Here is a 12120-nt window from a genome sequence, read left to right on the forward strand (position 1 = left end):
GCCTCAGCGGCCATGGCTCACGGGCCCAGCCGCTCCGCGGCATGTGGGATCTTCCCGGGCCGGGGCACGAACCCGCGTCCCCTGCATCGGCAGGCGGACTCCCAACCACTGCGCCACCAGGGAAGCCCTTTCAGACTGACTATTGCTAAGACTGTTGCAGGGCCATTATGCCCTGGATCTGTGCAGCATTCTGCTCACACTCTGTCTCACCCACTGCACCACGTTACAATTCTTTGTTTACCTTCCATCCCCCATCCCCCCCACTAGATTCTTCAGAAGCTTATTGAGAAAAGGGATTGCGACTTGTTTATCTTTTCAATCCCCTTCTCCATGCCGCAGTAGCATATCTTAGTATATAGTAGACACTAATATTTTCCTGAATGTGTCAAATTGGATTTGAAAAGATACATACACTACCGTTGCAAGTAAATGTAAAAATTTTGACCTAAGAAAAATCATGTTCCCAATGCATGGATTACTGACAGGTTATTTATTTCTGAATTGTTTTGCACATCAGAATATATAGGGTAATTCTGTAGGTATTCTGATTTCCAAGAGAGAATCATGGTGATCAGGTGTTTTTTAAAAAAATTTGTGGACTTCCCTGGTGGCTCAGTGGTTAAGAATCCGCCTGCCAATGCAGGGGACACGGGTTCGAGCCCTGGTCCAGGAAGATCCAACATGCCCCCGAGCAACGAAGCCCATGTGCCACAACTACTGAGCCTGCGCTCTAGAGCCCGTGAGCCACAACTACTGAGCCCGCATGCCACAACTACTGAAGCCTGTGCGCCTAGAGCCCGTGCTCCGCAGCAAGAGAAGCCACCACAATGAGAAGCCCGCACACTCCGCAACGAAGAGTAGCCCCCGGTCACCGCAACTAGAGAAAGCCCACATGCAGCAGCGAAGACCCAACACATCCAAAAATAAAGAAATAATTAATTTAAAAAACAACAACAACAAAAACATTTGTCATATGTGGACATCATTCTGTCACAAGATATTTGAGTTATGTGCATATCCCAAGTACTGTGGTGTGCAATGGGGATGTAGCTGTGAGCAGGGTATACTTGATCCCTGCCCTCAAGGATGTATAGTCTAGCCATCTGGTTTGAGTCAGCAAACTTTTTCTGTAAAGGACTGAATACTAAATGTTGAGACTTTGAGGGCTATATGGTCTTGGTTACAAGTACTCAGCTCTGCATTGTGGCCCCAAAGTGGCCATAGACACCCTGTAAACAAATGAGTGTGGACACATTCCAATAAAACTTCATTTACAAAAATGGGAGAAGATTGGATTTAGCCCACAGGCTGTAGGTGCTGACTCTTGATCTAGTTCGTTTGTTTCTCAGTCTCCGTCTAACTCCTATATCCGGAGCACCAATTTTCGTATTTTCAATGAAATTTTCATTGTCTTATTTGCTAGAATTAGCTAAGGTGAGATTGTTGAAGAACTTGATCTCATGCAAACCACTAAAGCTAATTCTTGTTTTTTTCTTTTGCACTTTTATCCAGGACATTTTATTTCCGTACATCAAAGAAAATGTTAAAGAGTATCTGCAGACACATTGGGAAGAAGAGGAGTGCCAGCAGGATGTCAATCTTTTGAGGAAACAGGTTGGGATATTTCTATTCCATTGCTTCTACATTCCCAAGGGTGTTAGAACTGAGGATGCCTAAAGACTTAGAATATTCTCTGAGCATATTTTAAAATAAGTGCTCTGGATTCACAGGGCACGGACGTTGTAGTGACTTGTCTGCTTAGGAATTCACAGTACATGATTAAAAGGCCAGATATAATGACATAAATGGCAGTTTGTTGTCTCTACAATTGCCTCTTTCTGGAGCTATTTCAGTTGCATAAAATATCATGTATTTATAAAACTAAGTCATTTCTGGGTGGAATGCAAAAGGGTCTTGCGCCATCTCATCACATTTTTCATTAATGTCTCCAAGTGTTAACACCTCATCACCTCATTCTCCACTCTCTCCTCCTCATGGTGTGAGTCCCTGCTGCCCCTCCACAGAGTTCCTGGGCCCTCACACACCTCTCTCCCCAGCTCACATTCAGCCCAGCCTTCATACCTGCCTTTGCCTTCGTTACATGTACTTTGTTCTGCTTTGATCCCTCCCCAGTGTTCAGTCTTTCTCCTTCCACATTGTGTGCTGTGGAACTCCCGATCTGTTGTTTTTCTTACTAAAATTGCTTCATTGGCAAAGGTCTTACATGCTGTGCAGAGCTAACTCTCTGGCTCTTTTTAACATTTTTTTTTTTTTTTTTTTTTTTTTTTTTTTTTTTTGCGGTACGTGGGCCTCCCACTGTTGTGGCCTCTCCCGTTGCGGAGCACAGGCTCTGGACGTGCAGGCTCAGCGGCCATGGCTGACGGGCCCAGCCGCTCCGCAGCATGCGGGACCCTCCCGGACCGGGGCACAAAACCGCGTCCCCTGCATCGGCAGGCGGACCCGCAACCACTGCGCCACCAGGGAAGCCCTTTCTGGCTCTTTTTGAGTTAATTTTCTACATTGGACAATGTGGAAGACTTTCTGTAAATTCTATAATGTTAGAAGTTAGGATTGGAAAGAGAGTCACATCCTTTGAGGCATGGGGCATTTGGGTTTGTTGAATTTTCTAGATAACTCAGGGTTAGTCTGAAACACTCCCTTCTTTACCTTTTTTTTTTGTTGTCTCAACTCCTGTTGTTGAAATATACATACATATTCCCTCATTGTAGCATATAAATCATTGAGTCTTTAGGGATTGGACATACGCATTGTCACAGGCTAAACAGCTTCTAAATAGCTATTAGGGTTTTGCAAGATGTGGGAGATTGCAGGAGACTGAATGTAAACCAACCCCAGACATTGATTCACTAGCTTCTTTTGAATTCCAGGCGTAAAGTAATTTCACTGAGATTTTCTTTATTTCTTCCTCAGTTAGTTATAGTGCAGAGAAAATGATCCAATTTAATTGAAGTCCTGGTTTGTTGATCCTAGTAAGTGAATCAACAAACCAGGTCTTATTATAACATTTTATCATTTTGTGCTATCTCTTTTGTCACACACAACATGCCTCTTGGTTTAAGTTTCAGCTTTAGTGATACCGGAAAGGTAAATTTATTAATTATAATCCAGTTTTTTTTAGGAATCATTCATATCAGTCCCAAAGCATAGGATACTTTAATTTTAACAGGACTCGGTGCTAATGGTGGTTGGAGAAAGTTGGTCTGCTAGTTTTCAGGTATCATTTAAGGGATCTTTTTAAAAATGAGTAAGAAACAAATTTTGTGCTATTTATGATTTAAAGGCTGAAGAGGACTCCCACCTGGATGGGGCTGTTCCGATCCCAGCAGCATCCGGGAATGGGGCAGATGACCTGCAGCAGATGATCCAGGCCGTGGTAGATAACGTGTGCTGGCAGATGTCTCTGGACCGGAAGACCATGGCGCTGAAACAGCTGCAGGGCCACATGTGGAGGGCGGCATTCAAAGCTGGGAGCATGAAAGCAGAGTATGTAGCTCCTCAAGTGACTCTAAACACTTCACTAGCCACCAAAGGAAATACATTTTCCACTAGTCCTCTCTCTTCAGTGTAAGTTGCATGATTTGCAAAGTAGATAAAGTCAACATTCTTTTTATTCCAACAAGTGAGTGTTTTATTTTGTTTTGTTTTTTTCAAAGCTGGTATAAAGCATTTCATCCAGATAAATTCCCCAGGCCCATGTCTGGCTTTGTGTGATGGTTGGAGACTTTTAACCCAAGTCTAAAATAGCTTCCTAGATGTAAATCAACTATACTCCAATTAAAAAACAAAACAAAAAAAAACCCACACACAAAAAAACCAGCTTCTTAGAAAATGGCGACTTCCTTGAACTAAGTCGTATCTGATCCTTAGTATGAGTGACAACACTGTTGGGCTGCTTCCCAGGATTGTTAGTTAGATTACCTGCTTTCTGCTCTGTTAGAGAAGTAAGAATGCTATAAAATTACGCACCCTGTCACTGAGGGGTTACTCATTGTCAGCAGTGCAACTCTGTTCTGTGCTCTTAGAGCAACTTCCAGACCTCGGAGTCTTGATTGTGGGGTTCCTAAGAGCACTCCTGCCGAAGGAGGCTCGTGAGTCCTATATTGCTTTATTAAGAAATCTTAATAAGTTGCTGCCACTAAGGATTTCAGGGCATTGCCTGATGTAAACCGTAAGATCCAAGACTGTTACTAGCTGCCTATATTTCTTTTGTTTTTCTGTCAACTGAGATGCCATTCCTTTATGTACTTTACAAGGGGCTTCCACCTTTTAAGGATGCTTTAGAATTTCAGGATAAGCCAGTGATGTGGAAATAAATATCAGTTAGTTCACTAGGTAAACCACTCCAAGTATTGGAGTCAGGAGATGATGCTCACAGGAGTTAGCCCATCCTTCTCCTGGTTTTAGTTCCTTAATTATAAAACCAGAGACTTGAAATAAATCATCTTTGACGTCTAAGCCCTGCTTTGGAGCAATAACAATCTGCAAATTCAACATAGGCTAATCCTGTCTCTGAGTGCAAAGTAACATACAAAGTAACTCACAGTTACTGCTTGTTTTGAACTAGTAGCTAATCCCTTTTCTTCAATTTGTTCAATATTGTTTCATCCAGTAGAAGACTTCTCTGACATTTTCCAGTTAATCTTTCATAGATGACTGGTTCCACATCCCAAGTTTCTTGTACTTTTCTTTTCACCATCTCCTGTGAGGTTGTCCACTGTAGAATTGGTGAACAAGACTGTCAGGAACCATTGCTGATTAGCTAATGTGAAATGGTACATGTCTGTTAACTGATTGGTTACATAATTTTTTTTCTGTATAGTAAAACCTAAGGTTTTCTTAGTTCTCAAGAAATGTAGTTCTGTTTTCTAGCTAATCAAAGATTAATAGCTTTGAGCCTCCAAACATTTTTTAATTGTTTGGGTGTAGATCTTTCCAAAAGCATTTCCATGCTCTCTTAAGGCACACTGGACGTAATTGAACCTTTTCTCGTCATGAATTATATCAAAGGCACACAACAGTACGCTAGTATTGTTGTTTGCTTTTTTGAATTTCTTGGGAATTCAAAAAATCCCTTTCTCAGGGAACTGTATTCAATATCTTGTGATAAACTATAGTGGAAAATAATCTGAAAACGAATATATATATATATATATATATGACTGAATCACTTTCCTGTACACCAGAAACTAACACAACATTGTAAATCAACTACACTTTAATTTAAAAAAAAGTTCCTTTCTTATTTTATCTCTTTATCTGTAATCACTTTTTAGTGTCCTTAGTGTGGCTGTCTGTCAAAAACTCATCTCCCCTTGACCTAAATTACTGCTTCTAATCTACTGTGACCCTGGAACTCTGGGGACACGCTCATTAGATCTGCAGGAGTTCACAGTCTCAGGGAGGTGCTTTTCCTGGCGACCATTTGGACACAAATAGAGAAACTTGTGGCAGCTATTTGACTGGTTTTCATTTGGCTGGATAACGTGTTCCTTCATTTCAACTTGGTGGTCTTCCCTCTAGGTTCTTTGAAGATGTGGTTCCAGCAGTCAGGAAATGGAGAGAGGCTGGAATGAAGGTGTATATCTATTCTTCAGGGAGTGTAGAGGCACAGAAACTGTTATTTGGGCATTCTACAGAGGGAGATATTCTTGAGGTAGGTTACCCGATTACTTTGTTTTTTTGACACCATCAAAGCATAAAACAGTGAATGTGAGTGCTACAGTTATAAGCTAAGCAGGATTCAGATAATTGCATTTACATATGCTATGCAGGTTGTAAAAAAGAAGTGGAAAAACTGGGGAATACATTGTGGAAGGGTGAAATGTAGCTGTGGTACCGATCTTTGCATCAGAGGTTCTTAAACTTTGCTGTGCATAAGGATCACCTGGGGAGTTTGTTAAAAATGTAGATCCCTGGGCCCTGTTTCCTGGCAAATCTATATCAGCAGGTCTGGGCTACGGTTGGGAATCTGCATTTTCAAATATCTACTCTAAGTGATTCTGATGACAGTAGTATTAGAACCATATATATATCTCTCGCAGATAAATAAGACCTAAGCTAGCTTGTAAATCAGCTGTCTTGTCAGTATTAGAAAATCATCAACCCGAAGGAAAGGAAACTAATGGCTTCTTTTGGTTGTTTAAAGTATTAGGTAAGATGTAAAAGAGTGGCACATGCCACTATCCCTCACAAAAGGGCACACAGACTTCTTGAATGCAGGAGAGTACGTGGTTGATTCATTTGTTTCTGGTACTTTGGAGAGAGACAGATCTTATTTTAGCAGAATCAGCATTCTTCTTTAAGAGAACTGGGCATGTTATTACACGGTGATTACTTAAGGCCTCCTATTAACATTCCTTGTACCTGAGAAAAGTCCTGCTAGCTTTTCTGTCCCACAGTCCCTACGTCCACTGGAAGACAGGGTAGTCATTGGAAAAAGGGACTACATTTAGGACTTTAAAAAGAAATGCTGACTAACTGAATGCAGGCTGAAATTAGTGATTCACAGTAGTTTACTCAGCCAACTATTTTTTTAAAATAAATATTTATTGACCCTCTACCATGTGCAGAGAACACTTTGACTTTGGAGATTGTCATAGTCTCATTTTACTTGCCTGCTTTTCATCTTAGTTCTAAGTCAAATATTAAATCAGTAGTAAAACCCTTTAATTGCTTGTTAACTATTCTCCTCTGAATACAGATATAAGCTTCTTTTCTGCTCTCTCTGATGAAATAGACAATAAGGTGACAGTAGACAGGACACAGTAATTACCCTCCGAGTTCAGTAATAAAACTTTATTCTACACTTGCTTAGTGTGAGGCAGGGAAGCCCCAACCAACTATTTTTTTAAAATAAATATTTATTGACCCTCTACCATGTGCAGAGAACACTTTGACTTTGGAGATTGTCATAGTCTCATTTTACTTGCCTGCTTTTCATCTTAGTTCTAAGTCAAATATTAAATCAGTAGTAAAACCCTTTAATTGCTTGTTAACTATTCTCCTCTGAATACAGATATAAGCTTCTTTTCTGCTCTCTCTGATGAAATAGACAATAAGGTGACAGTAGACAGGACACAGTAATTACCCTCCGAGTTCAGTAATAAAACTTTATTCTACACTTGCTTAGTGTGAGGCAGACTTGAGAGAGAAAGGAAATATGCAAAACAATTCTTAACTTAAAAAATCACAGTATTAATATTACCTTAATTTATCTTTGTTAGGCTTATTTTTAGTTTGTGAAAAGTTCTGAAAATATTCGAAAGATCACATCGTAATAGCTGATCCTAAATGTGAACTTATTTTAATGACTGTTGGTTAAATTAGTAAGTTATATATTTGACCCCAATTATTTCAAAGATGTCAAGGGTATATAAGAGCTCTTGGGTAGAATTTAAAAATGTTTTAATTAGAAAATGAAGGTTTCTTTAAAGTAAAGTAATAGCTTACTAATTAGGCAGGTTAGAGAAATCTGGTCATTCTGGGATCAAAAGGACAATGTTGAGAACCTTTCATTGGGTGAAACCCAGTCTAATAGGTAGTCTGAGTGAATATAGTGTTTTAAGGATAGGAAGTAGGGCATATATATTTTTAAAAGATTTTGGATATAAAATTAATGCTAATGGAAGAAGACCAAGATTATAAAATGATCTTATATACATTGAATTGGTAGTTTTCTTTTTCCAGATGTTTATTTCTATAAAACCTTAGTTTATATTTACTTTTTGTAGCTTCCATAAAGTTCTCTATGAATTAGACTTACAGGGAATATTTGTTGAGTGGATGAAGTCACTATGATTGTCGAGTAGTTCAGAGAAGAGGGATGAGAGACAGAGGGGCTGGGTTGCATGTGTGTTTGTAGCATCGTTCTTTCCCCTTCTGTGTCCAGCTTGTGGATGGTCACTTTGATACCAAGATTGGACACAAAGTGGAGAGTGAGAGTTATCGAAAGATTGCCAGCAGCATTGGGTGTTCAACCAACAACATCTTGTTTCTGACGGACGTTACCCGAGGTGAGTAATCTGACTTCTTGCACTGTACACTCCCGGGTGGGAGCCGAGCCTGGCACTGCAAACGCTTTGCCTTCGTAAAGAAAGTTTATGTGGGTAGCCCTGGAAAATGAAGCAGGTTTATAAAAGGAAACAGTGAAACAGCCAACCCACCTCCCTCTCCATCTACCCATCCTTGGGGGAAGTGGCATTGGAAAGATGAATTCTTCTCCTTTTAACATGAAATGGGGAAATAACAGAGGCAGCCAGCCATAAGGGTGGGAAGGAGCATGCAGCCAGGAGTATGAGGGTAGGTGCGTGGCTAGTCCAGGACAGTCAAGTCACAGTGGACCTGCATCAAATGTACTTAGCAGGGCTTCCCTGGTGGCGCAGTGGTTGGGAGTCCGCCTGCCGATGCGGGGGGCGCGGGTTCGTGCCCCGGTCCAGGGGGATCCCACGTGCCACAGAGTGGCTGGGCCCGTGGGCCGTGGCTGCTGGGCCTGTGTGTCCGGAGCCTGTGCTTTGCAGCGGGAGAGGCCACAGCGGTGAGAGGCCCGCATACCACAAAAAGAAAAAAAAAAAATGTACTTAGCAGCAGTGAGATCAGCTATACACCCTCAGCCAAAAAAAGTGTGTGAGAGAGAAAGAGAGAGAGAGAAGTCTGTAGTTGGAGCGATTTTGCCTCATTGTCCTGCTGGCTGATGAGCACTGCCCCTCAGTGAGGAGGAGCCTCATTTCTTCCTTCCCTCAGATGGGCTCAGTCCCCAGGTGCCCCTCATGTTGTAAACCTCAGCCTCACTGCACATGGATCTCATTTTTAAAGACTGGCCCAGCATGGCCCTCTTTATATTATATACAGTGCATTAGCACATGCATTATCACTGTAGGGAGTGAATGTATAAAACAGCACATACTGTACTTTATTGGCAATTTAAGTGATTTCAAGAGCAGTTTTGACCAAATGTAAAGCATACGCTCAAGCATCTATCTGTGTGAGAATATGAGTCCTCCAGAGAATCACAGAAGGAACCGGTAGTGATGAAGGAAGCAAGCAGCAGGCGAAGAGGTCGGGGGGTGCTGGGGGAGGTGGGTGGTCTCTGCCCCTGGCTGGTGAGGCTTTCCCAGACTCCCCCAGCTGGCTGCAGCCTTTGATCTTGTGGTCATTGTCCTTAGAGTCTGTGCATCTCTCGGGGTCCTACTTTGGTGTATTTGTAATTGCACTTGTGTTGGAGGATAGTTTTACTTATTTGTGTTGCTCCCACTCATCTTGGATCGTAAGTTTTACCCTTTGTTTACCCATAGAACAGGGCTTTGTGTACTGTGCGGCCGCTCTGATACACTACATCTATTTCACCAGGCTCAAGAAGGGAATTAGGGAAAAGGGGCGGAGGGCAGGGGCGCTCTCCTACCTGGTGGCTTTGAGGGACTCCTAGGCCCCGTGGAAGCAGCTTCGGCAGTCTGTAGTTGACAATGCTCCCTGCAGAACTAGAGTCACTCCCACTCATTGGGACTTTTCAGAGATGTCGCCCAAAGGCAAACCCAGGCTGCTGGCAAAGGCATCTTATCTGTGCTAGCGTGTGTGAGTATATTCTTTCTCTGCTGCTTTGGTTTATCATGTTAGGTATGATCTGTAGGCATATAAGCAAATATATACTAATTTGTGAAGCAGTTTAAAAAAAAAAATCTTAACCAGCATAGGTCATCTAAGGCCTTCAAGAAGCCATAATGTGTTTTCCAGAGAAAGAGTGGTAGACAGGCTTAATTTTACCTGACGTACAGTTGACATTCAGTAACCGCTAATATCTTTGTTAAATTTCAATCCTCGGTGAATCTATACTGGAATTTTTGATCTAGGGAGATGGTAGCAAATCACAGCCATTTGTCGTTTTGAGTTTTGAAAGCTCAGTGGATTTAGTGGGGACCTGCCCCTGCTGCACGCCCTGGTTTGGGTCAGCCTCAAAGTGCAAGGGTTCTACAAACTGTCATCTTATTTTTCTGCATCCTGGAGAGCTTTGCATTTGCGTGTCTAACTGCACTGAAGGTGAGAGACAGACGCGTGGACACACAGCTTCAAGGTTCACTGTGTAACCAGCTGGCCAGGCTACACCTATGTACCAATAGCCATTTCACCTGACCTCTGCTTTGAACTGTCAGCGTACTGTAAATGTTTGCCTGTCATATTTCTGTGTATAAACCATTTACTGATTCAAAGCTACATTTTACCCTCTTCCTTGAATGGCTTTTTGGGGCTTTGAGTGGTGGGCTGGGGAGGTCGCTTTACTATCTTGTGTAGATAAAGTTGTGAGGAATGATAACTTGAAGACCTTTTTGCTTTGTTTTGCTCCTTATGCAAAGGAAATAATAGGCCTCTTTCTGGTGAGTTTAGCTGGTTTAACCTGTGAATTGCTTTTCTTTAATCATTCACGTAAACAGGGCTGTTGGAGATGAAAATCCATAGTTTGCCCTATATTTAATTCTGCTAGCATTTTTTTTTTTTTTTTTTTTTTTTTTTTTTTTTTTTTTGCGGTACGCGGGCCTCTCACTGTTGTGGCCTCTCCGCTTGCGGAGCACAGGCTCCGGACGCGCAGGCTCAGCGGCCATGGCTCACGGGCCCAGCCGCTCCGCGGCATGTGGGATCCTCCCGGACCGGGGCACGAACCCGTGTCCCCTGCATCGGCAGGTGGACTCTCAACCACTGCGCCACCAGGGAAGCCCTCTGCTAGCATTTTGAACGGTGAGTGTCTGCAGGCTTAGAATTAGAGATCTGCTTTGTGGCTGGAGCTCCCCACAAAGTCAGCCTGTCCCAAGTATTCTGGGATTGAATGCATGATTCAACCTGTGATCCCCAGACCCTCGCCTTATTCCCTGCTTTTTGGTTACCGCTGATAATTGTAACCCCTGCCCGAAGACCACTTAGAGTTTCTTCATATTCTTGTCTTTAGCCACATTTTTTTTCTAGTTGCCATTATAGTACATGTATAATTTCAAGTCTTTATCTTTTCACTAAACCATATCCTTAGGTTGCAGTCCCAGAAATTATTCCTATTCTCTTTAGAGACTAGAGATAATCTCCAAGTTGTCTCCTCCTTGAGGAGGTTTTATTCCTGCCCCTCATCTTCTGCCAGCCCCACTCCTGCTTAGGCAGTAAGGCCAGACCTGGGCTCACCTGTAGCTGGGACAGGGCCAGGCACCTGGCTGCCTGCCTTGCTCTTTTCTATTGTCTCTGATCCTGTGTTTTAGTAGCATGTGTCCAGACTTCCACTGCCAAGGCAGAGTGGAAGACTAAGTTGATATCCCAAATAATACTCAAATATAAAAGAGAGAACTGAAAGACTTTTTCCCTTTGGAGGAAAAGAAAAAAGAGGTCCAGGGTTTGAAGTCAACAAGTATTATTAGATAAGTGTCTCAATAATATATGAAAAGAGCAAATAGATGCTTAAGGACAAAAACTTACCCCGTGGTGATCTTGGTAAGAGGCTGAATGTGGAACGGTCACTAACTAGTAAGTCCCACATGGATCGTGATGACTCAACTTGGTTGAGATCCTGGGTTGCTGGTTCAGAGGACTGTGCTTGAGGCAGCCAGGCTGGGAACTTGGGGTGCGTGGAAGGCAGTGCCTTTGCTGCTGGAGTGAATGGCATCTGCAGAATTTGCCTGAGGAGGGGATTTTGGAGCACTATTTTTGCTCTGGGAGGTGACAGTCCTTTCATAGGAGGTGGGTAGGTGGAAGAGACAGCTCTGCCCCATTTACTCTTTCTTAGTACTGCTGCCCTTTAATTAATGCATTCCGTTGCTCTGGCTGTTTTCCACAGGTTGAGAAACTACTGGGGTTTCTTATTACACCAGATCTGAATTGCAAAGAATGTGTTTCAGATTCTTCCCCAGTTTTGCTCTATCTGCCCAAGTATGCCCCATCTCTGTGACCACAGACCTGTGTCCTGTGTCCATTCTCCTACTGTTTGCACATGTACTTTATGTCTGCCTGCAATTCCTCCTCTCTTGCCAGTTTTCCTTCCTGGAAATTTCTTTCTCTTTTTTTTTTTTTTTTTTTTTTGCGGTACGCGGGCCTCCCTCTGCTGCAGCCTCTCCCGTTGCGGAGCACAGGCTCCGG

The 12120-nt window shown here is 42.6% G+C and overlaps 1 protein-coding gene across 2 annotated transcripts in view; it reads left to right on the forward strand.

The window, feature by feature from the left end:
• The window catches only part of ENOPH1 (enolase-phosphatase 1), a 36968-nt gene that overhangs the window by 23439 nt on the left and 1409 nt on the right, over window positions 1-12120 (forward strand). For both annotated transcript variants that reach the window (XM_007127565.4, XM_024115440.3), the window contains exons 2-5: window positions 1513-1614; window positions 3302-3504; window positions 5542-5674; window positions 7910-8033. In XM_007127565.4, the coding sequence (XP_007127627.2) occupies window positions 1513-1614; window positions 3302-3504; window positions 5542-5674; window positions 7910-8033 (562 nt within the window). The remainder of the gene's footprint in view (window positions 1-1512; window positions 1615-3301; window positions 3505-5541; window positions 5675-7909; window positions 8034-12120) is intronic.

The sequence above is a fragment of the Physeter macrocephalus genome, chromosome 7, assembly GCF_002837175.3.
Source record: "Physeter macrocephalus isolate SW-GA chromosome 7, ASM283717v5, whole genome shotgun sequence".
Lineage (NCBI taxonomy): Eukaryota > Metazoa > Chordata > Mammalia > Artiodactyla > Physeteridae > Physeter > Physeter macrocephalus.